The sequence below is a fragment of the Notechis scutatus genome, chromosome 13 (assembly GCF_049901735.1).
Source record: "Notechis scutatus isolate UNSWTSFEM ecotype Mainland chromosome 13, rNotScu1.2, whole genome shotgun sequence".
Lineage (NCBI taxonomy): Eukaryota > Metazoa > Chordata > Lepidosauria > Squamata > Elapidae > Notechis > Notechis scutatus.
In genome coordinates, this window is record NC_142021.1 from 7613237 (window position 1) to 7640666 (window position 27430).

At 42.8% G+C, this 27430-nt stretch overlaps 1 protein-coding gene across 12 annotated transcripts in view; it reads right to left on the reverse strand.

Annotated features, from left to right (window-relative positions):
* Nucleotides 1-9276: 9276 nt before the first annotated feature.
* Nucleotides 9277-27430, reverse strand: part of ARVCF (ARVCF delta catenin family member) — a 261665-nt gene continuing 243511 nt past the window's right edge. For 4 of the 12 annotated variants that reach the window (XM_087942894.1, XM_087942889.1, XM_087942888.1 and 1 more), the window contains 9 exons: nt 26015-26142; nt 23959-24109; nt 20883-21075; nt 17116-17227; nt 15677-15767; nt 14613-14666; nt 13267-13358; nt 10996-11112; nt 9277-9777 (listed from right to left, as the gene is read on the reverse strand). In XM_087942894.1, coding sequence (XP_087799020.1) covers nt 11011-11112; nt 13267-13358; nt 14613-14666; nt 15677-15767; nt 17116-17227; nt 20883-21075; nt 23959-24109; nt 26015-26142 — 923 coding nt within the window. In that variant the 3' untranslated portion in view covers nt 9277-9777; nt 10996-11010. The remainder of the gene's footprint in view (nt 9778-10995; nt 11113-13266; nt 13359-14612; nt 14667-15676; nt 15768-17115; nt 17228-20882; nt 21076-23958; nt 24110-26014; nt 26143-27430) is intronic. The other 8 variants (XM_087942893.1, XM_087942887.1, XM_087942886.1 and 5 more) reach the window with 2 other exon arrangements.

The window sequence follows — 27430 nt, forward strand, 5'->3', positions numbered from 1 at the left end:
TTGTATATCTTTTCTTATGTCTATCCACCCATCCATTTGTTGCTCCATCAGTCATTCTATCTGCCTACTTACCTACCAATCTACCTACCTACCATCCATCAATCTACCATTAATCCATCTATCTTATCTGTCCAATCCTCTATCTATCTATCTATCTATCTATCTATCTATCTATCTATCTATCTATCTATCTATCTCTATCTATCTATCTATCTATCTATCTATCTATCTATCTATCTATCTATCTATCTATCTATCTTATTATCCATCCATCCATCCATCCATCCAATTTTTGCACTTTTCTGTTTTCCTTTTTACATTTGTATTAGTTCCTATTAGTTTATCTTTGTATTTGTAAACTCTAATAAAATTTATTATTTAACAAAAAAAGGAAGGATAAATTATTTCCCTCCCTCCTCCCTCAAGATCCTGGCTGAATAAGATAAGAGTCAGAAAGTCAATGATCATTGGAGGGAAAAATCATTTTGTGAATGCCATGAACATCTGTCTAGTCTAGTCTAGTCTATCTACCTACCTACCTACCTACCTACCTACCTACATCTATCATCTATATCTATCATGTATCTTATCTATCTCTATCTAGCTAGCTATCATCTTATATCATCTATATATCATCTATCTATCATCTTTCTATATCATCTATATCTATCTATGATCTCTCTATCATCTATCTATAGCTATCTATCATGTATCTATAGCTATCTTTCTATTATCTATATCATCTATCCATATTATCTTTCTATATCTATCATCTATCTATATATAGCATCTCTATCATCTATCTATCATCTCTATCATCTATCATCTATATCTTTCTATATCTATCATCTCTCACTATCATCTATCATCATAGATAGATCTATCATCTATCATCTATCTATATCAATCATCAATCTATATCTATCTATCTATCAATCATATTTCTCCCTCTCTCTCTCTCTAATTTGCCAAACACTGATTTTGCAGAGAAAGGCTAAAAGAACAGAGACGACACACATTCGTTCCAGGCATCATTTATTGAAAACACACCAAACTGTTAAACCTACACACCTGGTTTTCATCAAGCATTCTACTCGTCAGGGTTACGGAAATTTCCTAGAATAATATTAATACATTCGGGTTACGTTAAACATTGGTTGTGTGAAAGCAAACTCCAATCCCCCACTCCCTCTAGCCCTCCCACCGAACTGATCTGTTTGTTGTACAGTACAAATACAATGCATAAAAGGAACATCACACCCCCAGCCTAAAACTACCGCATTGGTTCTTGGGAAGGTTACAGAAAGACAAGTGTCGATTTCACTCGAGGGTTAGGGTTCTTCCCTACCCTTCACCTCAATCCCTAATCCCCCCGACAAGAAAAAAATTTAAGGCACATGATTGTTACAAACACATTGATTAGGGGTTAGATGTTTGGTTTCCCACAATACCTGACCTTATGTTGGGCACGAAGGGTGAACACACTCGTATCATGATTCCACTCTCAAAGTGGTTTTTGCTTTTAAAGAAAAAAAATCTCGCTTGCCCTGAAACCATTTCTTTCTTTCTTTCTTTCTTTCTTTCTTTCTTTCTTTCTTTCTTTCTTTCTTTCTTTCTTTCTTTCTTTCTTTCTTTCTTTCTTTCTTTCTTTCTTTCTTTCTTTCTTTCCCAAGCTATGATCTTTCCCCCTCCCCAAGAGTCATCTGGCGGTTTAAAAACATGAAACATATAAACATTTTACAGGCTTATCATTGTCTGAGACCAATTCCTCCCCCCACACCCCCGAGATTGTTCCCAAAATTGGCGCATCTCTGCTGCAGAACAACACCCATTTAGACACCGTTTGCACGCAACTGACTTCGTTATCACCTCACTTAACGTGTGTTAGCAGAAAAGTTGGTAAGAGTCCTGGCACAATCCAATGTGCTGTACCACTGCAGACTGCGGAGACGCTCAGCATTAAGCGGTTTGCACCATATGTAAAGCAAATAAACGACTGAAAAACAACAACAAAATTAACGCTGAGCGCATGGCAAGCTAGCACGGTAAGGCACAGGATGGGCTACACCCGTTGTTGAAATCTCCACAAAATATCTTGAGGCTAAAACTTCCTAGCAAGAAACTTGGGGTCAAAGTTTATGGGACCATTCCCCGTAGTAAAGATTTATCAACCCAGTCACGGTGCAGTTGAGTTTGCCCCAGTGGCTAAGGAAGATACACCCAGGATTCCATAGTAGCCTCTTAAAACCTGTGGTGGGATCGACCCTCAGGCCTCTACCTGGTGAGCCCCCAGACCCTATGGTCATAGGCCAAACCCATGACGAGGTGCAGCGAATCCTCTATTCGAAGTGGCACAGAAGACAACTCCAATACTTAATCAAGTGGAAGGGCTACCCATTATCAGAGGCATCTTAGGTAATGAGTAGGAACGTCCAGGCCAATTGACTTATAGCAAGATTCCAAGCAGAAAGTCCATTCAAGCCAAGGGAGATTTCACAACCCTAAATTCTACATCTGCACTCCATTTGATTTTGCTTTATACAGGTCACCTTCAAGAAGTGAGAGGAGCCGCATGTAATGATAGGTGCTACTCGACTTACGATTGGCCATTTAGCCAGTCTACTTATAAACCCGGTTTCAAGGTTTCAGGGGCCTTTCTCCCATGCTCGATCGTGGGAGCCACATTTGTGTCCGTTCGCACTAACCCAAGACTGCGAATTTTTTTTGGGGGGGGGCGGGGGGTTACTTCTGATTTCTGACAAAAACATGCCCATTGGCTGAAATGGGTTCATCGAATGACCATTTCAAAAGACTCTAAAAACGTGGAGACCCACTTAACAACAGACTTGATTGATGACCCAAATTCAGGGTTCAATTATGGCCGTCGAGGACCATCTATACAGGCAGTCCTTGACTTACAACAGTGTCCACTCATAAAATACTACTATGGTCTTTTTAGGGTTGCCAACAGAAAGGGAGCGGGGAGCAGTGCAGCAGTTTGCAACATCGAAAGTGCATTCCACAAATGTTTTCAAAGATAGTAACTAGGTGACTGAAGTTTCTGCCACGCAAAATTCTAACTGGAGAGCATGATTGATGACTCTTGGCTATGGATGTGTCCCAGTGGAGAATATGAATTATGATACACCCAGAGGGGTGGGGCGAAAACTAGGGTCAAGGGTGACAATGAATGATGTATCTCAGAGTCGGCTGCACCCAGGCATGTTAACTCCCAATAAATCCTTTTGAAGTTTAGGAAGTTTGGCTCGAGACTCATGATTTAATTGGGGGTAACTGCTGGAATCCCGACAAAGAGTTCATTTTGTGGGCATTCAAGGTTACAGCGGCACTGGAAAAAAAAACAGGACTGTTTTTCACACTTACGACCGTTGGCAGCATCCCCATGGTCACGTGATCAAAATTCAGACACTTGGCCACTGATTCATATTTATGATGGTTGCGCACTGTCTTTGGCTCACACGATTCCCCTTTTGCGACCTTCTGACAAAGCAAAGTCAATGGGGAGACTAGATTCACTTAACAACTGGGTTACTAGCTTAACAACGGCTCTGATTCACTTTAACATCTGTGGCAAGAAAGGTTGTCAAATGGGGCGAAACTCACTTAACAAAAGTCTCACTTAGCAAACTGAAATTCAGGGCTCAGTTGTGGTCGTAAGCCAAGGAGCACCAGTTATTTGAATTTTACTTGCGTATGCAACAGGATACAGTGTTTGTGCCTTAGCTTTTAATTTTTCCTCACAAGCACAGATGGACCAACCTAGATATTTTAATTTCTTCCACATTCTTTTTAAAAACGAACACAATTTCCCGCCAAAAATCAAGCCAAACGACACAACTAATCCAATGAAAGACACAGAGACCAAATCCTAATCTTTAAAATCAAAAGCAATGTTAAATTAGATTTGTTTTCTCCCAAATGTCAGTTTGTAAAAAGAAGAGGTACCTCTGAATTTCCCATTGGAGGTATATAAATATCTGTTTTCTAATCCAGTGCATTTCAACTTTAGCAACTTTTATGATACGTGGACTTCAATTCCCAGTATTCTGGGAGTTGAAGTCCACGCACCTTAAAGTTGAGAAAGATTCTTCTAATCTACGTTGCCTGAAACTCATCTCTGCTTGCCCCAGTTGCCTACCCAAACCCCAACTCTTCCAGAAGTTTGCCACTCTTGATTGTGACCCACTCCAAGAACGCAAACACTACACACTAAAGAAAAATCAGACACAAAAGGTGCATTGCAACGGGAAGAACCTTGGCCACACAATGTTTGCCTATTGAAAAAAACACAAAAGAAACGCACGAGAAAAATGCATGCACATTTTCATGCAGGCCCATTTTTATTTTTATTTTATTTTTTCCCCAGGTTGGAGTTGCAAAGAAAAAAAGCAGAAATGAGGAAAATGAGCCAGGCCAGAATTGATAGGGACATGCATTCGTTTCCTCTTGTTAATTCCTTTCCGGTGCCATCTGGCTGTCTTAAATAACACCATCCACCCCAAAACTCTCTTGATATTTCGTCTACCACCTCAATCTCTTCACACACGTTCAAGTCTGAGCTCTGAAGAAGGCCTGGTTATTTTGGTTGGCAAAAACGCCACCATGAATCCCACGGGGGACAACAGAACTCTTTGATCCAGTCAAAAACACAATGCATTTCGGCAGAATGCATTCCAAGGATTTAAGATATGGATCTCCACAAAGGAAGATAACCATTCTCGGCACCTACCTAAAGCAGGGTAGCAACGGATGCAAGTCTAGGTATGATGCTAGATCTCACCACCTTCTTGAACGATATTTCTCCAAACTTTCTGAGCTTGGTTGTTTTCTGGCAGACGTTTCATCACCCAACTAGGAAACATCGTCAATCATCAACATCTTTTAATGACCCCATAATCCCTTGCAGAGTGGAGTCTGGGAAACCGAGTGGAGCTAGCAGAGTGTTTTAATGGCCAGATGCCTTTCCTGTCACCAGTGTGGAGTTTTGTTTAGCAGATTATATTCTCATGGTGCCCAGAGAGAGAATTATCTGCCTCTACCTGGGATCGAACTCACACCCTCCCAATTGTGGGGTGGGAGCTGAACCTCTAGGCCACTGCAACTCTCAGGTAACATCATCAATGCTGAGTGCTAACATCATGAGCGCTGGATGATGTTACCTAGTTTGGGTGATGAAAAGTCTGCAAGAAAATAACCGTGTTCAGAGAGCATGAAGAACCCCTCGTTTCAACCCTGAGCTAAAAACATTCTCCTTTCGTGGTATTTCTCCAAACCTTTGTGGACAAACAGAATCTAGACAGGCTGCACACAGCCCACTCTGGATCCCTAATCCACAAATGAGACAGAGAAGAGAATGGAGGCTCTCATCTTACACAGGCTCACAGTTCAACAATGCAGAAACAAAATTAATCTTGACAATGGTGTGAATGCCCTTTCACCTTTAGTATTTTCCACCTAGGACGAATTTAAAAGAAAACAAACCCTTTTCTATCTTTTGGAACATCTGCATGCTGGATGACTCTTAATTCTTTTGGAGGGGGGTAGTGGACAAAGTGAGGTAATGTATCCCACCCCCACATGCCAGATGTCTTCTGGCCTCTACGCTGCCTATATTTCTGATTTTTCTCCTCCCTGTCCTGCTTTTTTGCAATCTGTTAACTTTCCCCAAACTTTTCACACCTGTCATGCAATGAGATGCTGCCAGAAATGTCTCCTAGGACCGCCAGCATCTGGAGAAAAAAGAGAAACCTCCAGAAAATGAAATAAAATTTATTGGGGGTGGGGGAGGGAGAGTTTTTACACAGTCATAGAAGGGAATTTATCTTGTATCGTTGTGGCTTATCTGTGTTCCTGGCATCTTCCCAACTGTGTGAGTTTTGCCGTGCTTTCAAGACTGAAATTCCTTCTCCTGCCCTGCCAAACTAATTGCTTCAGTTTGGTTTGTTTGTATTTTAAGTTACAGTTTGTGTGTACCTTGTTTTGGACTGAATTTTCTCACTTAGAGGCTGTTCCTGGGAGAGTTTTTCTCCAGTCGAAGGTGACCTGGACATTAGGGTCAAAGTTGGAGACAATAAAGGGACTCTTATTGCTTATTTGACTTGTGTTGCCTTTGTGCCACACCCATTTGGGTCATCACACTCACTTAGCGACCATTTGACTAATAACTGAAATGATTCACTTTACAACTATGGCAAGTTGGGGCAAGAGTCACTTAACAACAGATTTGCTCAGCAACAGAAATCTGGAGCTCCATTGTGGTCGTAAATCAAGGACTACCTGTTATTGATTTTTAAGCCCTAACCCTCGAGAGGAAGAAAATGGCCAGTTTGACTTAAGTCCCTTAAGCCAGCCTAAAACTCGATTTTGCTTTTTTAAAAAAGCATGCAGATGACATTTCCCTCCCTTTATATATTTTATATAAGAAACAAATGCAAAGAAAAACAGAACCGAAGCGCCCCCCCCCCCCTCCGATTTTCATATAAAAAACAGAAAAAGGGAAAAAAAGACATCTTTTTGAGTTTTAAAGATGGTATAAAAATGTACAGCTTCCATTAAGAAACGTAGTTTTCAGCGTGTCAAGAGTAGAAATATGAAGGGGGGGGGGGGGAAAAGCACCGTTTTGAAAGAGTTTCGAATCAAAATGGATCCGTATGGAAAGGCTGGATGGATGCTGAGAAAGGATCATAATATATATATATATATATTTTACAATTATTTAAAAAGCAACTTGGAATTGATAAAGGTTGAAAGGGAAGAAGTCCCAGCGGTAAAATATTGTCTCTGTATCATTCAGATTTGCTAAAACAGCACCGGCTGACTTCCCTGAATCGAAGGAAAGGAAAAAGAAAAAAAAATGCTTTTCTTTGCTACAAAGGTTATTTTTAAAGTTTGGCAACCTAGTTTTTCTGCACAACAATATATAGAGATATAGATATTTATTTATATATGTCATTCATGTCAAATTTTATTTTATTTTTTCCTTTTATATTCCAGAAGATACAAAGCTTTGGAGGATTTCTGCCCAACCACCCGCTCGCCTAGTTAACCCCTTGTTAATATTGTCTTTCCCCCACTTTTTTGTTTAAATGGATTTTAATTTTCCCCCCCTTTTTACAAAAATGTGAGTCGCTTAACGAATACAGGAATTTCTGTTGTGTTTAATTCTCCCTCCCGCTGCCCCCACCACCCGTACACACCCTTTTTTTATGTTTTAAATTACAAAGGACACAGCAGGCACTGGAAAAAAAAAATTCCCTCAAATTAATAATCTTGCTGGATTCAAAACCAACAACAGCAACACAAATAAACCAGATAATGTGCTTTCCAAAAAACCACACCGTTTCGGTCAATATGGCAACCAAATAATTTGTTTTTAGCAGCCATGAAAGAAAGAAGCCATCGAAATCCCAAAAAATAAAAATGAAAATCCAGCTTTTGTTTTCTAATCACAGACTTAAGACCACCCCCCCAAGAAATTAACATGGTTAAAACTCAAAAAGACCACTACATATAGTCCTTAACTTACAACCATTCGTTTAGGGACCGTTTGAAGTTGCAATGACTTATGACTCTTTTTCACACTTACGACCATTGCCGAATCTCCATGGTCACATGATCCAAATTCGGATTCTTGGCGACTGGCTCGTACTTATGACGGTGGCAGTATCCCCTTGTGGGACTGCCTGACAAGCAAAGTCAATGGGGAAGCCAGATTCACTCCAGACCGGCGTTGATTTGCTTAATGACGGCGGTAGAAAGGTTGCAAAATGGGGGCCAAACTCACTTGGCTTAGCAATTTGGGGCTTGGTCATAAATCAAGGACTACCTCTAGACACTGCGTACAGGAAGAGATGATGATTGTATGCCTCGATGAATCTCGGATGGCAATGAAACCAGAGGCCACTTTTCACCCACGAATGTCAGTTTCCTCAAGTATATAACCCTAATTACAGACTAAAAGTGCTACTATCCTTTTAGTTCGATGGAATTTGCTATCAGGTCTATGGGATGACCGAAGACCTAAGCCTTCATTATATCCGTATAGGGATATTTTTGAGTTTTTATTTCCTTTTTCTTTTGTTTTTCTTAAAAAACCCAATCAACAGCAAGTTTATATATATAATAAAACTTGGGAGACGGAAAGGAGCGGTTTCTGATGAAAATGACCGAAAGAATGGAGGGTTTTGGGTTAGATCTGACCCTTTTTTAAATCAAATGTGCTGTCCATGGTAGATGGTATAATGGGAAGAAACATTGTGGTTCAGGATAGGGGAAATTAGATCAGCTGGAATCTAATTGGACATTAGAACCGATTGGAAATTAAGAAAGACATCATCCACTGGGGGGAAAAAAGCAGCTATGCTGAGTTGAGATTTCTGTTAGTTTCTTTTTTCGGAAGAGTAAAACCGCAATTGCACCGTTTGCGCATCGGTTTCTTTGTCCAAAATCAGGCAGAGGTCAAAAAAGGGGAGATGAACTGTACACAAGAATAATGAGAGATAAGCAACGTGGGATGGCCTGAACTTGAAAAGCAGATTGGAGCTCACGTCAAAGTTGGCTTGCATCTCCTCCCCCCCCCCCCAAGGCCTGACCAAACCACGTTTGTTTTGTGTTCGGTTTTCCTTTCTCTCTTTTCATCCAAACCCCTCCAATTCAGCACAATCTCTTGTGTTTTCCCCCGAGGATCAAAATGAAAACTTCAACAATGGCCCACAAAAAAAAAGGGGGGGATTCTTTTTTAAAAATTAACAGGAAAGAAAGAAAGAAAGAAGAAAGAAAGAAAGAGAAAGAAAGAAAGAAAGAAAGAAAGAAAGAAAGAAAGAAAGAAAGAAAGAAAGAAAGAAAGAAAGAAAGAAAGAAAGAAAGAAAGAAAGAAAGAAAAATGAAAGGAGGGAGGACGGACGAAAGAGAGGGGGGAGGGGGAAAGAACAAAAGAAGAGGGAGAGAAGGAAAGAAGTAATGGAGAAAGGAAAGGAGGGAAGGAAGGAAGGAAGAGAAGGGACAGAAAAAAGGAAGGGGAGGAAGAGAAGGAGGAAATGAAGAAAGGAAATAAGAGGTAGGAGAGAAGGAAGAAAGGAAGGAAGGAAGGAAGGAAGGAAGGAAGGAAGGAAGGAAGGAAGGAAGGAAGGAAGGAAGGAAGAAAAAAAGAAAGAAAGAAAGGGAGAAAAAAAGTGCCTTTTTAAAGAACTATACTATCATATGAAATATCCTGGAGATTTTCATTCAGAACACCTTTTTGGTTCTTTTTTTTTTTTTGTCCCCACTTCCCCTTTCTTTCCTCTTCTCTTGACCTTCATCTCCCAACTTGGCACCATCTATGCTGAAGAGTCCACAAAGAACCAAATCCAGTTGGCCTAAACTTGCCGTTCTCTTTCGGAATTGTGATCCGTCCTGCTGGGAGGTGGAGAGAGAGATCCGTTTTCCATTTTGCCTTCTTCTTCTTCTTCTTCTTTTTTCTTTTCCTGGATGGGAAGGTGAGGTTTTCTTCCAGAGCAGAATGGTCGAGCAAACCCTCCAGAGATCGAGTTGATGGATGTTCTCCTCAACGTCCAAGCCTGCAGCTTTGGCTGGTTTCACCGATTCTGCGGTCAGAATGGCAGTGATGGATAATGCAAACCTTTTAGGTCTGTGTGTTGGTGTTTGTCTCTATGTTGTGTGGTGTGTGTGTGTGTGTGTGTGTTTGTTTGTCGAGTCTTCTTTGAGTCGAGGGGAAACAATGACAACAAGAATTGTAAAACAAGCGGCTGGATTTTAGCCCTGCAGAAAGAAGAATCAAGGAAGGTTAATTTCAAGGACAGAGACGATGAGGTAGGTTTCGCAGCCGAGAGACGGGAAGAGAGAACAATACCAGGCCCTCCCCATGCAAAACCAACATATAGATTCAAGCAATTATCCCAGCCTCTAATTCCATCCCCATGGTGAGAGATGTCCCTTACATTGATTGTGTGCAATTCTCGTTTCAAAATATTTATGATTTAAGGGACCATCTGAGCTTGCTTGTTTTCCTGCAGATGATTCATTCTCCAAACTGGGTAACAGCCCTCTCTAAGCCGTTTGACAGACTCAGCCTCTTGCCCCCCAACAATCTGGCCTCGGAAGGATGGAAGGCTGAGTCGACCTTGAGCTAGTCAGGATCGAACTCCTGGCGGTGGGGCAGAGTTAGCCTGCAATGCTGCATTCTAACCACTGTGCACCATGGATGGATGGATGGATTGGTGGGTGGGTATGTGGGTGGGTGGGTGGGTAGAAGGAAGGAGGGAAGGAAGGAAGGAGAAAAGAAAGAACAACAGCAAATAGCAGATTTTTATACCGCTTCACAGTGCTTTACAGCACCTCTCTAAGAGGTTTACAGAAGCAGCCTATTGCCCCCAACCGTCTGGGTCCTCATTTTACCCACCTTGGAAGGAGGGAAGGCTGAGTCAACCTTGAACCAGTGAGAATCGAACTCCTGGTTGTGGGCAGAGTTAGCCTGCAATACTGTATTCTAACCACTGTGCACGATGGATGGATGGATGGATGGATGGATGGATGGATGGAAGGAAGGAAGGAAGGAAGGAAGGAAGGAAGGAAGGAATAGCAACAGCAGTTAGACTTATATACCGTTTCACAGTCCTTTACAGCTCTAAGCGGTTTACAGAGTCAGCCTGTTGTCCCCAATTATCTGGATCCTCATTTTACCAACCTCGGAAGGGTGGAAGGCTGAGTCAACCTTGAGCCAGTCAGGATCGAACTGCTGGCGTGTGGGCATAGTTAGCCTGCAATGCTGCATTCTAACATTCCCTGAGCCACCCAGGCCTTCTTTACACCTGCTTCTATCCTGAAAGGAGCCAGATCGACGGAGAGAGAGAGGGAGAGAGAGAGAAAGAGAAAGAGAAAGAGAAAGAGAGAAAACAAGCCACGATGCAAAATCATGCAGAAATGGAAACAAGTTAATCATCTTTTGCCAACGATTGGGGGGGGGAGAATCAAACCTACCATGCATGCACAATGTTAGACCCAGGAGTCAACAGGCTGGGGCTTACTATCCCGCGTGTCCACCAGAGTCACCGAAGGCCTGTTGCTCCTGGTGAGCGTTTTCCTATTTGTGTCATTCTGCAGCGAGGCGTTTAAAAAAAAAAAAAAAAAGGCAAAACACAACAGGTTAAATCGATCAAACGGACCGGCAAAACACAACCCATTCCATTCCAAAAAGTCTGCCAGGAAGCATTAGTTGCCAAGACAGGGAATCAATCATGAGGAAAGAGAAACAAGAAGATCTCAGTGTGGCCCACGGCTAACGACCGACCGCCGTCATTCGGAAGACTAAGCAAGATCCAAGGAAGCAGGGCTGGGGTTGACACTCAAAAAAAACCCAGACTGCTTCACGGGTGGCGGGGTGGAGGTCGTCCTCGACTTACAATAACCACATAGCCCCCGGTTTTCTGTTCCCGCTAAGCAAGACCCTTTGTCCCAGAGTTTGCTTCGGCCCAGTTTGCGACCATTTCTTGCTGTGGGTTTGTTAAGGGGATCCCTGCAGGAGTCAAAGTTAGTCACACAGGCCGTTAAGCGGATCCGGCTTGTCGGAAGGTCGCCAAAAGGGCATCGTGTGACATCCCCACCCGAACAACCCCCTCCAGGGGACACTGCGACCGTCAGAAATATGGATTGTTTGCCCGGCATCCTAATATCGATCGTGTCGTAAGCCAAGGATGACCTGTACTCGTGAACAAAGGCTGGACGATTCGCAACGTTAAGCTCCCGTGTACACATGCATCAGAAGCAGTGGTAGTTTTGTGTGTGTGTGTGTGTAACTGCTGTGCCGTAGCCAGCTATTTCACCAGAGAGTGAAATAATATGGCATAGGAACCTCACCGGATATTTCCTGCCTGGTGGACACTGGACAAAGTTGGACCACTAGTTCAAGGACCAACGTGGTTGGTCAGCCCTGGTGGAAGGGTGCACACACCAAGCTCAACTACGAAGAGTTTGCTTGCCCCTGATCGTTGGCCCAGTTGGAACTATTTGTAACTTTTGGGTTGATTTGGGTTGATAGATGGTCAAATTTTCTAGGGGTGGATTACAACAACAGCTTGTGAACCAGAGAGTTTTCAAAACTTTTGATTTTGTTCTGCTTCCCCTGTTAACGTTCTTCCAGTTCACTGCTTGGTCCCTGATACAACACGGAGAAGACAAGTCAACAAGTTGCAAGTAGATTTAGTCGTTTTGAAATATTTGAGAAGGCTTGTTTGGCAAGCGGGTGGGAACTAATGTTGTAGTAAGATATTAATCAGTATTCAATTAGATGGAATAATATATAATGTGTGCGTGTGTTTTATGTACCTTTTTAATGCTTTGTTTTGTGTGTTGTTTTCTTTTTTTGTCTTCTTGGTTTCCTCCCCGGCCTGAGTTTTGTACTTTGTATTTTCATTTGAACAAAGTAATAATATATATATATATTTAAAGAGCGTGCTTTTTTTTGGGTCTGTCTTACAAGGGGCAATGCCTCCATTGCAACCCTGCGATTGTCAGAAGTGTGCTGTGAAGAGCACTAGGAAATGTCTTCCTCTCCAATGTCATGGCCACTCATAGTGGCGGTCGCCTGGAAGCAGGCACACACGCTCTGCCTTGCTCCCTTCTGCAAATGCAGGGCAGACCAAAAGGCAGCGTTGCAAGGAAACGGTCTCCAAAGAGAGCTTGTTGTGGCCTATTGACTGCCAGCCCATCCAGCAACCAAATCAGAGGAGGAGGAGGAGAAGGAGGAGGAGGAGGAGGCGTGGGAATCAGGGTTAAGCATCAAGGCAACCTGAGAGCTCTGAGGGGGAAGAGAGAATGGAGCTGGCAGAGAGAGAGAGAGAGACAGAGGCAGTGCCTGGGCCGTCTGTCAGCCCTCAGATGGAGAGTCAACAGCTCCCAGGTCTGGAGGTGGCTGATGAGGAAGAGGAGGAACAGCTGGGTCCAGTGCCTGACACATGAATGCACAGAAGGCAGAGGAGAGGAGAGCAGTGGAAATCTATGGGACGGTCCTTGGGACGGAAGAGCCACTGCAGCTAGCGAAGCCCCAACCCAGCTCTGGGGATTAAAGGCAGGGGGTGGAGATGAATAGATGTGACAGAAAACTATTCATCTCCTGGACGGACAGTCTTGTTATCCTGCGGTGAGAGAGAAACATTTTGCTGGGGTTGCTGGCTCTCCTAATAAAGGAATTATTGATTTGACGCCAGAGGGTTTGTCGTGTTTGGGGAGCTGGGTCAGAACCGAGCTACTTACCTTTAGGGGTTCTTTCTCTGATGCGTCTCCCATATTGTCATTGGTTTTGTATTTCCGCTCCTTATCCCGGTGATCGATGGTGGAGTAGCCATCTGTGAAGAACAGACACTGGTTGGAAAGAGAACTCGGTCAATACCTGTCAACCTTTAGAGGTTGCCCAGACATGAAGCATCAATCATGAGCATAGGTCGTTACGCTCGAGTTACGACCACAATGGAGCCCAAAATTTAGGTTGCTTGTGAAGTGAGTTTCGTTTGTTGAGTGAGTTTTGCCCTGTTTTACGACCTCTCTTGCCAAGAGTTGCTAAGTGAATCATGGCAATTGTTAAATAGTAGCACGGTTGTTAAGTGAATCTGGCTTCCCCATTGACTTGGCTTGTCAGAAGGTCACAGGACCCTGGGACATTGCAACCATCATAAATACGAGCCAGTTGCCAAGCGCCCGAATTTTGATCACATGACCATGGAGATCTGTCTCGCACTGTCTCTCTGTCTCTGTTTCTCTCTGTCTGTCTCTCTCTCTCTCTCTGTCTCTCTCTCCAAATGGAATCCCTCCAAGCACTGATGATACTGTCTCTCTGTCTCTGTTTCTCTCTGTCTCTGTCTCTCTGTCTGTCTCTCTGTCTCTGCTTCTCTGTCTGTCTCTCTGTCTCTGTCTCTCTGTCTGTCTCTCTGTCTCTCTCTGTCTGTTTCTCTCTCTGCCTCTCTGTCTCTGTTTCTCTCTCTGCCTCTCTGTCTCTGCTTCTCTGTCTGTCTCTCTGTCTCTGTTTCTCTCTGTCTCTCTGTCTGTCTCTCTGTCTCTGTTTCTCTCTGTCTGTTTCTCTCTCTGCCTCTCTGTCTCTGTCTCTCTCTGTCTGTCTCTCTGTCTCTGTTTCTGTCTCTGTCTCTCTGTCTCTCTCTCTCTCTCTCTGTCTCTGCATGTCTCTCTCTCTGTCTCTGTCTCAAGCTGCAAACAAGAAGGCATGCACAAGAGACTCAGACAGACACCTTCTTTATTCACGTGAGTATAAGGGGTGAAGGCATAGTTAAGCATAGTCAGACTGGCAAGGTTCTGCTACTGTGACTACCACTGAAAAGACTTAAATTGGAGATGGATGACAGCTATTCTGCTGAGTAAAATATGTGACACTCCAGAATGAGTGATAGGGTTGATTATAGTACCAATGTCAACCCTGAAGCTGGCCTGTCTCAGGCCATTTTGAGACTTCAATGCTGACACATTGGAGCCGAGGGATAGGGAGGGAGGAATAGAGACAGTTGGGGTATAGTGGTCAAAACAAAACACTGTCTCTTGGGAACCAAGGACATTCCTGCAGGTGTTCGGAAGGAGGGAACTAGGGTAGTTACCTGGCCCAAGCTCATCCATTGGAATCATATCCCGGCTTCCAGTCTTCTCATTATCTATAAAAAGGAAGAAATGGAACTCGGTTTGTGAGGGGTCCAAGTCCAGGACATCATTCTTGAAGAACACAGAATTCTCTAAGCCAAGGGGGAGAGCTTAAACCAATGCCTGAGCCAGCGCTTTCAAAACTTGGCCACTTTAAGATGGGTGGACTTCAATACCCAGAATTCAGGCAGCAGGCTTTAAGAGGTCTGGGCTTCAACTCCCAGAATTTCCCAGCTAGCATGCTTTAAGATGGGTGGACTTCAACACCCAGAATCCTTAGGACAGCATGCTTTAAGAAGTCTGAGCTTCAACTCCCGGAACTGCTCAGCCAACATGCTACGATGCATTGTTTTGCCCAGTGGAAGTTAACAAACGATCAATCAGACTTGAAACTTAGAAGGGTGCAGGGTTTGCAGGGAGGAGGAGGAGGAAGAAGAAGAAGAAGAAGAAACTCTGAGCTTTGTCCTCTCTGAGCTTTTCTTGCAGATGTTTCATTACCCAAACTAGGTAACATCATCAGTGCTAATGGATGTTTCCACTGCTGTGGGTTTATTTTTGCCTTTCTATTGCCACTGGCTATGAGATCCCACCCTCATTTTTATGATTTAGGGTAAGGGTCCCCAACCCTCGGCCCGCTACCACGATCTATTTGCATCTAGGCCACACAAGCTACAGGCTGGCATGCACACATGGGCATAGCTTGTCTTGCACACGCAGCTCAACTCACGCTAGTGGCAGGCCGGCGCACATACACGTGCATATACAACTCAACGAGTTGAGCTGCGTGTGCATGAATGTGTGTGCGGGCCCACTGCTCAGGTGGCCTGGTTCCTCTCTTCCCCTGCCCACCCACCCCCCGCCCCAGCCAGGCTGCCAAGCCGCAAAGTTTGGGGACCGCTGATTTAGGGAATGGCCTAGAACGCATTGCCCCCTAAGGCGGCATCGAAATGCAATGAAATAAGTAAAACCTCATTTCACTTGGAGCCAGTCATAATGAAGCTCTTGGAAAGGAGCACAAACAGACCTTGGCTTTTATCCACCAGGGGCAACGTGCTATCGTCATATCCAGATTTACAAGAGGTACTTTTGGATCCCTTCGTAGTTGCTGAGGCAGTCTGGAGCGTTAAAAGCAAAGGGCGAATATCAGCAGTTGGCATACGACAGAGCAGAAAGCAAAATCCATGTTGAAAACCAATTGTGAAATACGCCGTTTCCAAAAAACAACAACCCAACAACAACCCTCTCCCCCTGCCCGACTACTTATACCTGGTGTCCCTATGACATGATAGGGTTTCCCCCTACACCTGAGAATACAGAATGATATACTTTTATCTAGTCCAATGATCTTGATGGATCTGGATCTCCTTCAGGTGGGGAATTCATCTTTGTAAAATTATTTCCTCCAGTTGAGGGGGGCAGCCTGTCAAGCCTGAATTTGGTGAGATGGTAGATGGGTTTATATCTGGGTTATTCATATGAATTCACAGTTGGGAGCTGAAAGCGGGGAGAGCTGAGGTGGATGGAGTTCCAGCCAAAACAACACAGCTGGATGATGAGTCAGTTGCATTCCAACAGCTGCCTGGCCAGAGGAAGGAGAAGTTGTCAGGCAACTGTTCCACATCCCGGTTGGACAATGTGACAGATTGTTTTGGAAAATTGAGAACATCCTAGTTTACATTGACGTGGAAAGCCCAGAAATTTTCAGTACTGACTTTCTACTCATTAGTGCCAAGATGGTGTGTATCAATAAGCTTGTTCTTTGAGGAAGTGAAATGCCCCGGAGTTCATTTTATGATGGCTGCATTTCTTGGAACCTGACAATTTTGCAATATAGCAATCTGTCTTTATTTGCCGGTGTGAAAGAATGACTATGTTGCAGGGGGCATCGTGAGCTAAATTCCTATCTGTTCTTTTTTATTTATTTGTTTTTTTGTTGAATCCCACCTGCATTGTTTTTTGTTTTTTTTACAAATAACTCAACCTTCCTCCTTTTATTTTCCCCATAACCACCAACCTGTGAGGTGGGTTGGCTTGAGAGAGAATGGTTGGCCTAAAATCACCTGTCAGCTTTCATGCTTAACTAAGGTGAAACTAGAACTCACTATCACTAAGATGATTGGCCCAAAGTCAACCAGTTGAGTTTCATGGCTAAAATGGAACTAGAACTCACCATCACCTGGTGATTGGCCCAAAGTCAACCAGTTGGGTTTCATGGCTAAGGTGGAACTAGAACTCACTATCATGTGGTGACTGGCCCAAAGTCAACCAGTTGGGTTTCATGGCTAAGGTGGAACTAGAACTGACTATCACCCGGTGAAAAGTCAACCAGCTGGGTTTCAGGTCTAAGGTGGGACTTGAACTCACAATCTCCTGCTTTCCAGCTTGGTGCCTTAAACACCAGACCAAACCAGTTCTCAGCTCTTGCTAGCAGTTCTCAGCTACAAACTGCATGGGCTTCCTTACCTGAAAATGAGATTTATTCCAGCCTTCCTTCTGCAAAACATTCCTTAACTCTTTGTAGCTCCAAGTCATTTGAAGAACGTGAGAAGCTGCTTTCATTTCTCTGGAGGACTGGCTGATTTTGAAGAGGCGGGGAGAGGGAAATACACAGACACAGAAAGAAAGCCAACAAACATCAAATGCAGAAGAACTGGCCACCTTTAACGTATCTGTAAAATCATTGCAAAGAAGATGTGCCGCCTTGTGCGACTTCCCGGGTGTCTGCAGGCTATGCAAGAGCACACCCCATTCTTGTGTGGGGCCCCCATAGCCTCCATGCAAGAACAGTGTCCTTTTGACAACAGTTGTTAGACGTTGATGAATAGTGGAGTGTCACCCTGAACATTGTGTTGTGTCATCTTTGACATATGTGTCAAAGATTCGTCTTCACTGCCCTAGAAAGGCAGTCTTTATGTCAGGCTAAAACACAAACACACACACACCTCTTTTCTCTAATGATTTCCTTGAGTCATTGCTATGAATTAGGCTGCCACATTCAAATCTATATATATATAAGCGAAATACCACTCAGGGATCATCACAAAATCACCAGAACCTTAAACCCTACAAACTTGAAATCGGACACGTATGTTCCTCTTGGCTTCTAGGTGCTCACTAAGAAAGGATTTTTTGAAATGACCATCAGAGCATTTAGAGTATTTCCTATATTATTATTATTAACACACTCTGATGCTAAGGAGTTCTACTCCCTCTCCCCACCTGAAAAGAAATCTCTTCCAAATGCAAAACACAAGCAGAGGAGTTTCAGTTTCAGTTTCACAGCACCAAGCAGCTTTAGGACAGAACAGTTGAGCTAAGCCACGCCCAAGCTCCTTGCTGTCTCCTTCTTGCTTACACAGCAAATATTGTTTCAGTTTCCAAACAGCCCTCAACTCTCTCACACACTGACTGGATGCTAGCCAGATGAAGACTGATGGATGCTGGTAGGCAGAGGCAGAATTCTCCCCCCACCCTTATTTTCCTCTCCAAAAACTAAGCCCGACCACATAGTTTCGTAGCGAAGCATGAGTACCGAGCTGGTTAGTAAATAATAGAACAGAGCTGTTGGAATCCAAATAAGGAATTTTTTTTTCAGATTCTTCCTGCTAACGCACATCAGCCCCTATATTTTATTAACAATCTCCTCCCTGCTTTCCATATCTCTGAATATTCACAAAGGACAAGCATCTCCCCTTTTGACAACAAATGTCTGGATCCTCTTAAAGGATGAGGCTTGATGCATGTACGCTCAATGCTGAAACAGGGGATTTTGTCCCGGGATTGATTGATGGGTTTCATCGGATTGATTTTGCCTCTGTGTCCACTCCAGCTTATGGCAGATTTAAAGATGCGTGGCGATGGCATCTGTTTTAAGTGCTCGTCTGAAAGACGAGAGGGCCCTCGCTTCTGAAATGCAAAAGACGGCTGAGATTTGGGGTTTCTTGTTTCAAGGACCGTCCATCTTACAACCTCGCAATGTTGCAACTCAATCAAGAGACGTTGGGCTTCAAAAGTTGACAGAGTTAGCAGAGATGGCTAAATTGACCGCCTTAATTCAAGGAAAGAATGCCACCAACTTCGTTTCTACTTGGAAACTGCTGCTGGGTTTTGTACCTGGAGTTGGGGGGGGGGAATTGCAACTTTGATTTTGGGTTTTGCTGATCAAGTAGGTTTGTTGTTATAGAAATGGCTAGCATATACTATTGTGCAAAAGTAGAAAGTTGAGGCTGTGTGTAGATACATAGAACCTTATTCTATTACGCTATATTATAGAATATAGAACCTTATGATAGGTAGGTAGGTAGGTAGGTAGATGCTACATAGACAGACAGAGATAGATAAGAGACAGATAGACAGACAGATGATAGACAGACATAGATCAGAGATAGACAGACAGATGATAGGATTGATAGATGATAGACAGACAGAGATAGATGATAGACAGACAGACAGAGATTATAGGATAGATAGATGATAGATACATAGACAGACAGACACAGATAAGAGATAGAGACAGACAGATGATAGGATAGATAGATGATAGACAGACATAGATAGATGATAGACAGACAGACAGATTATAGGATAGATAGATGATAGATACATAGACAGACAGACACAGATAAGAGATAGAGACAGACAGAAGATAGGATAGATAGATGATAGACAGATAGAGATAGATAAGTGATAGATGATAGGATAGATAGATAGATGATAGACAGACAGACAGATGATAGGATAGATAGAAAGATAGATAGATAAATGATAGATAGATGATAGATAGATCCTATTATAACTAAAAAGAGTTGGAAGTCAATGCTTTTTTTAATTTTTCCCTTTCCCCTATTCTTTTTCCTCCTTTTCTTTCCCATTATTTTCATTTTCTTTGTATTTTATACTTCGATAAACTAATAAAAATTTGTCAATCGCAAATCAAGAGACTTTCACATTTCCCAGATTGGCAATAACGAAATGTGTGTCTTCAGGAGCATGCTGCGAGGTTGGCTTTTTTTTTTCTTCTTTTTTTTGAAATGTAGGGTAGGTGTGATGATTAAACGGGAAAGTTTAGAGAGAGAAAGAGAATCACAATGTCACTTCAGAGAGAGGTTTTTTTTTTATGATTAATGTTCAGCATTGTTACAGTAGCCAGGAGAACACAATGCTATTACAGAGTAGTGGGTAGTTTGACTTGCCAAGGGTCCAGCCCTGTTGTGGGACACACTTGCATGCTACCCAAGATGCTCCACAAGAGGGCAAAGCTTGCATGGCACTAGAGAGAAAGACCAGTGGCTTTTCCTGTAGCATCACCCAAAGTCCCCTCCCTTCCTGGAGCTGCAAACAGGCACCACAACCAGGAAGGTTCAGAGCGAACTGACTGCTGCCAGTTCAGACTGCCTGCCCAGAGCACCAAATACAGTATATCTCCCCCACAGAAGTGGTACCTATCTATCTACTTGCATAGAACTTCCTATTGAACTATTAGGTGGACAGGAGCCCACTGTCAGGATTCCAGCATTTACCCCCAATTTAAATCATGAGTCTCGAGCCAAACTTCCAAAACTTCAAAAGGATTTATTGGAAGTTAACATGTCCGGCACTGCCTGGGTGTAGCCGACTCTGAGACACATCATTCACTGCCACCCTTGACCCTGGTTTTCCCCTGACCCCTTGGGTGTATCGTAATTCATATCCTCCAATGGGACACATCCATAGCCAAGAGCCATCAATTGTGCTCTCCAGTTAGAATTTTGCGTGGCAGAAACTTCGGTCACCTAGTTACTATCTTTGAAAACATTTATGAAATGCACTTTCAGTTTGGAAGCTGCTGCACTGCTCCCCCCTCCCTTTCTGTTGGCAACTCTAAAAAGACCAGAGAAATATTTTATGAGTTGACACCCACACTGCCATGCAGTGTTTGGACTCGAACTGTCAGAGCTGAGACCACCTCTAGCATCATTAAGCCACGGAGCCACCGCGCCCCTATAAAGAGAGCGGTTAAACTATAATTGTACTTATCCCCGTTGGGAAGAATACCGGAAGTCACTTCTTTTAGGTATGGACTTCAACTCCCAGAATCCTCCAGGCAGACAGCTCTTGCTAAGAATTCTAGGAGTCAACACAACATCAAGTGCCTGAGACTAGGAAGTTGCAGAGTAGATGATGGGATTAAAAGTCATCCCGTCTTGATATTTTTGTACATTACCGGAATTATTTTTTTTGCAGATGCTAACCTGGATTTGCTGATAGCAACCAACTTTTGAATGCCTTGCGTCTGGATCAGGGACCTGGCATTTTCAGAACTGTCAGTAATAATTTCGTGGATGGTGTTTAGGACAGCAACTATTGTGTCTTCTTCAAGGTTTTTTGAAGATCGCTGTTGCCGGCTAGGCAAATTTCTTACCAGTTCTCCCATGGCATAGCTACCTGAAATCAAGAAGGCACGTGTTTGTCATTGCAAAGTGATTTTTATTCCTGAAAAATAAGGCAGCTATAGTTAAAGGTACAACCTGTAAGGGTAGTCCTTGACTTATGACCATTTGTTCAGCAGCTGTAGGAAGCTACAATTGGTGCTAGAACAAGGGACTTGCCACCGATTGTTGCTCTTATGAAGGTAGCTGTGTCCCCGGAATTAAAATAGCAACATTTGGGTGTTGGCAACTGGCATGCATTTACAAAGCTTGCCGTATCCTGAGGTCATGTGACCTTCCCAGCTGGATTCCAAGCATGCAAAGTCAACAGTTGAAGCCAGATTCACTTAATGACCATGTGATTTGCTTAATGGCCATGGCAAAAAAAGTCATAAAATCAGATTATTTCATGATTGCATCACCTAGCAACGGAAGTTCCAGTTCCAATTGTCATAAGTCGAGAATTACCTGTTCAGACCACCTGTACAGGTATTGTGTACAGGTAGTCCTCAACTTACGAACACAATAGTGCCTAAAATTTATGTTGTTAAGTGAGACCTTTGTTCAGTGAGTCTTGCCCCCATTTTATGACCTTTGTTACCACAGTTGTTAAGTGAATCATTGCAGTTGATAAATTAGCAACCCGGTTGTTAAATGAATCGGGCTTCCCCCTTGTCAGAAGATCGCAAAAGGGGATCATGTGACGCTGGGACACAGAAGTGGTCATAAGTATGAACTTGCCAAGCGTCTGAATTTTGATCACATCATCCTGGGGATGCTTCCAAGATTATTAACTATGAAAAATGGTCCTAGGTCACTTTTTCCAGTGCCGTTGTAACTTTGGTCACTAAATGAACCATCGTAAGTTGAGGACTATCTGTCCTTGCAATATGGAAAGACCCCTCATTCATTTTCCAGCACATATCCTAAAAATATCAGTGAGGCTTAGAACCAGAAGGGGTATTCAGCCAGTTCTGACCGGTTCTACAGAACTGGTAGCGGAAATTTTGAGTGGTTTGGAGAACCTGCAAATCCCACCTCTGACTGGCCCTGCCCCCATCTATTCTCCGCCTCCCAAGTCCCAGCTGATTGGCTGGGTCTTCTTTGGTTGCCCTGCACAGGAGAACGGAGCTGGAAAGCAGGCTAGTGGGGTAGGGAGGGAATGGGATTTTGCAGTAACCTTCCCCTGCCACGCCTACCAAGCAACTCCCACCAAGCAATGCCACGCCCACAGAACCGGCAGTAAAAAAAAATTGAATCCCACCACTGCTCAGAACCCTTTTATGACCCGGAAGTTTAAAACCGATCCCAGGAATCCCGTAACCCCACCAATCCATCCTCACATTTCTGAGATCCATCAGCAAATTCGTGTGTTGGCCTCTCATTCATTTTTTTTTTTTTTTACCCATCATATAAAGCATTGTACCATTAACCTTTGTTGTTTGGTTTGGGGAATTTTAATTCTCCTCTAAATTTCACTGCAATTAGCCCAATTAAACTACATGGGTCCTTGTGGACTACCAGCCATTATAAAGCATTTATTTCACGGGTTACAGCGGCCAGTTGTTTCTACATTATTAAAGTTGGGATTTTTTTTCCCTCTCTCTCTCCAGATTGAAAAGGAAGACAGGCAGCTCCAATGTGGTTGTTAGAGAGGCATCCAGATGGCAAATGCAATGTGGGGAAAACCAGGATATAACTAAGACCCGATTCAAAAGTTTTAGTGGGTGCCTTAACAGCACGCCCCCCAATAGAAATTCTGGAAATGTAATCAGACACCTGATTCATATTACCATACATGGTGGACATGCCCAAAAGCCAAAAAAATATTGGACGAAAATACATACCTGGTTGGGGAAAAAAAAGATAAAACAGCATATAGACATGAAACCAGAAATATTGTTCGGCATTCTGCCAGAAAAATATGGTAAAGAATAGAATAGAATAGAAAGAATAGAATAGAATAGAATGAATAGAATAGAATAGAATAGAATTCTTTATTGGCCAAATGTGATTGGACACACAAGGAATTTGTCTTGGTGCAAATGCTCTCAGTATTCATAAAAGAAAAGAATCGTCAAGAGTAAAGAATCATCAGGTGCAACACTTAATAATAGTCATAGGGTACAAATAAGAATAGTATAGAATAGAATAGAATAGAATAGAATAGAATAGAATAGAATAGAATAGAATAGAATAGAATTCTTTATTGGCCAAATGTGATTGGACACACAAGGAATTTGTCTTGGTGCAAATGCTCTCAGTATTCATAAAAGAAAAGATACGTTCGTCAAGAGTAAAGAATCATCAGGTGCAACACTTAATAATAGTCATAGGGTACAAATAAGAATAGAATAGAATAGAATAGAATAGAATAGAATAGAATAGAATAGAATAGAATAGAATTCTTTTATTGGCCAAAGTGTGACTGGAAACATAGGGAATTTGTCTTGGTGCAAATGCTCTCAGTGTACATAAAAGAAAAGATACGTTCGTCAAGAGTAAAGAATCATCAGGTGCAACACTTAATAATAGTCATAGGGTACAAATAAGAATAGAATAGAATAGAATAGAATAGAATAGAATAGAATAGAATAGAATATAGAATAGAATAGAATAGAATAGAATATAGAATAGAATCACAGAATAGAATCACAGAATAGAATCACAGAATTGAATCACAGAATTGAATTGAATAGAGGATGGGATGGGATGGAAGAGGAGAAGAGAAGAGAAGATTCACCTGGCCCATAAAATCACCAAGAGTTGGACATGACTGAATGGATAACATCATCACCATCATCTTCATCATCTAAGCACGAGCCATAAATCAGTTCAATCAAAACGCAACGCCTAAGCCTTGGTCTTTTGCACACAACAACCATCTGGCAGAACTCACCTATGAGATCCTTGTTACGACGATCCATGGAGAGATTTCTCAGGGCTATGGATACCGCTCTCACCACCTTGTCCGAATCTGATTGGAGCAGCTCCACCAGGACGGGAAGTCCTCGTTCCTTTCGCACCGTTGCCCGGATGTATGTAGACCACTATTCCAAGAAGGAAGGGAGAAGATAAAAACCAGCCCCTTCGAAGGGTTATGATGTGGCCTGTTGGCAGCCAGCCCCTCCAGCAACTAAATCAGAGGAGGAGGAGGAGGAGACGTGGGAGTCAAGGACAGCATCAGGGCAACCTGACAGCTCTGAGGGGGAAGAGGGAATGGAGTTGTTGGAGATAGAGACAGAAGCGGAGCCTGGACCGTCCGTCAGCCCTCAGATGGAGAGTCAACAGCTCCCAGGTCTGGAGGTGGCTGATGAGGAAGAGGAGGAACAGCTGGGTCCAGTGCCTGACGCATGAATGCACAGAAGGCAGAGGAGAGGAGAGCAGTGGAAATCTATGGGACGGTCCTTGGGACGGAAGAGCCACTGCTGGTAGCGAAGCCCCCACCCTAGCTCTGGGGATAAAAGGCAGGGGGCGGAGATGAATAGATGGGGCAGAAAACTATTCATCTCCCTGCTGGACAGACTTGTTAGCCTGTGGTGAGAGAGAAATTTTTTGCCAGGGCTCCTAATAAAGGAATCTTTGAGCTAACTTAAGAGAGTTTATTGTGTTTGCGGGAACTAAATCAGAACAGGTTACCAGACTCAATGCAGAAACTTCAGTAGCCGGGCTAATCTGTATTCTGGAAGAAATGAAGGCCACGATAGTGGTGTGGAACTTCCTTGGGAAAAATGTATCTCCTGGGACAGACTATGGCTTAGTCGTGTCTTACTTCTAAATGCAAAGTTATGGTCTTCCTAGCAAAATTGATCAATGGTTTGGGAAAGCGATTCACTTCTGCCTGAAGTGAGTAATTGCCCACGGATGCCAGAGAATGCTAATAGACTTCTCTGAGGTCTTGTTGTCTGGATGGCTTGGTGTGTAGAGAGTAAGGAAGACGATCCTGACAGAGATAATTACCCAGATCCATTACCAAAGTGACAAGGGGAGAAGTGCCAGAACACAAAGAAGTTAGGCGCAAGCCATTTGGGCAGACCCCTCCCTAATTCGCACGAGAGGGGGAGGGGGGAAGGGGAGTGAAGCCCATTCAGACTTGCAAGACTCTTGTTAATTATAACCAATATCAGTACATGTAATTTTAGCCTTGATTTGTTGGGACTTGACATTGATTTTGCAGTTTCTCAATAGAATAGAATAGAATAGAATAGAATAGAATAGAATAGAATAGAATAGAATAGAATAGAATAGAATAGAATAGAATAGAATAGAATAGGAAGGGAAGGAGAATGGAAGAAAGAAGAATAGAATAGCATAGAATAGAATTCAGAATAAAATTCAGAATAGAATAGGAGGAGGGAAGGAGAATAGAAGGGAAGAAAGGAGAATAGAATAGAATAGAATAGAATTCAGAATAGAATAGAATAAAATAGAATAGAATAGAATAGGAGGAGGAAGGAATAGGAAAAAGAAGGAGAATAGAATAACAGAATAGAATAGAAAATTCAGAATAAAATTCAGAATAGAATAGAATAGAATAGAATAGAATAGAATAGAATAGAATAGAATAGAAGGGAAGAAAGAAGGAGAATAGAATAGAATAGAATAGAATAGAATAGAATAGAATAGAATAGAATAGAATAGAATAGAATAGAATAGAATAGAATAGAATAGAATATTTTATTGGCCAAGTGTGATTGGACACACAAGGAATTGGTCTTGGTGCAAATGCTCTCAGTGTACATAAAAGAAAAGATACATTCAAACTTGAAAACATGAAAACACGTGGACTTCCACTCCCAGAATTCCCCAACCACCGCAGGCTAGGGAATCCTGGGGATTGGAGTCCACCTATCGTCAAGCCTTGCTAAGTTCGACAAATATTTGCATTCATGAAAAATGGAGGAACTATATTGGCATGCAAAATAGCCAAGACACACAGCCAAGACAACACTCACCGTCCAGTTTCCTGCACTGAGATTCTGCAGAGCGCCGGCTGCTGCTTCCAGAGTGTTGAAATTCTGACTTTCCGTGAGAATTGAGAGGTAAAGTCGCACGACTTCCGGCTGGTAAAGCAATTCAAAGCCTAAAACAATAAAGGAGGATATAGCATTTAAGTTCTGACTCCAGCTTCTGCGAGAAGAGGAGGGTTGGTTTATTTGAGTGAAACCACCATTTATTATTCTGTCCCAAAGGTGCTTTTCCCCCCCACCCCCAAAAGGCAACTGGACTTTGTTTTTCCTTGAAGAAGTTTCGCTTCTCTTCCAAGAAGCTTTTGACTGAATGGTGAAGGATGAAAAGATTTATTATATTCCTTGCAGTCATCGGGTCATTAGCACTCTTTGTGAGAGTCGTTGAGGCCACTTGGAGGTTTAACAGAGAACAGAGGAAGCTTCTTGGATGAGAAGCAAAAGGTCTTCAAGGAAAAACAAAAAAAAAGCATCTTTAGGACAACCATGTTCTGGATGACTGAGAATCTCCACAGACATTTACTATACAGTTACTTCAGTAGAAGCCACTTAGTAGAGGCATACAGAGGTATTCTCAACTTGTCTGAGTGCATGTCTATCAAATATACTTCTACACACATAAAAAAAAAACACCCAACACATAGAATTTTGCAACCGCTGTTTGGACACAAATCTGCCTTATGATCTTTGCATGTTGAGCATGACACTTGCCAAGCTGGTAGACTAATCACTAATCAGACACACGATTGGTGTAACGGTTAAGGCATTAGGCTAGAAACCAGGAGACTGTGAATTCTAGCCCTGCCATAGGCCCAAAGCCAGCTGAGTGACCTTGGGCCAGTCCTTCTTTCTCAGACTTGGGAAAAAGAATGGTAAACTACAAAAAAAGCTTGCAGCAAACAACAATAATAAACGTCTGTCTTACTGTGCGATGATTCATCATCATCATCATCAATAATATTATCCGAAAAGTCATAGATGTCAACTCGTAAATCATTCCTATGCCTGATTTTGAGTTGCCATAAGAAGTGGGGGGAAGGCCTGAGGGAGCAATGTGGCAGATGAAGGCCAGAAGCACATTCCATGCTTATCTTGTGGAGGTTGTAGTCTAGGCTACCAGATCTTCTGCCCTGAAAATCCTTCATTGGAGAATGTGATTGATGACACCCAGCCCATGAACGTTTTGTTGGAGAATCTGATTTATGACACACCCAGGGAGGTGGGGGGAGATGGGGTCATAGGTGATAGTAAATCACGTGTCTCAGAGTTGGCTTCATATGGGTTAGTGCCGGGCATGTTGCTCCAAATAAATCTTTTGGATATTTTGGAAGCTTGGCTCGAGGCTCATGATTTCATTAGGGCAATCGTGCCAGTCCACCACATACATTGAAAAAAGTTGTCGAG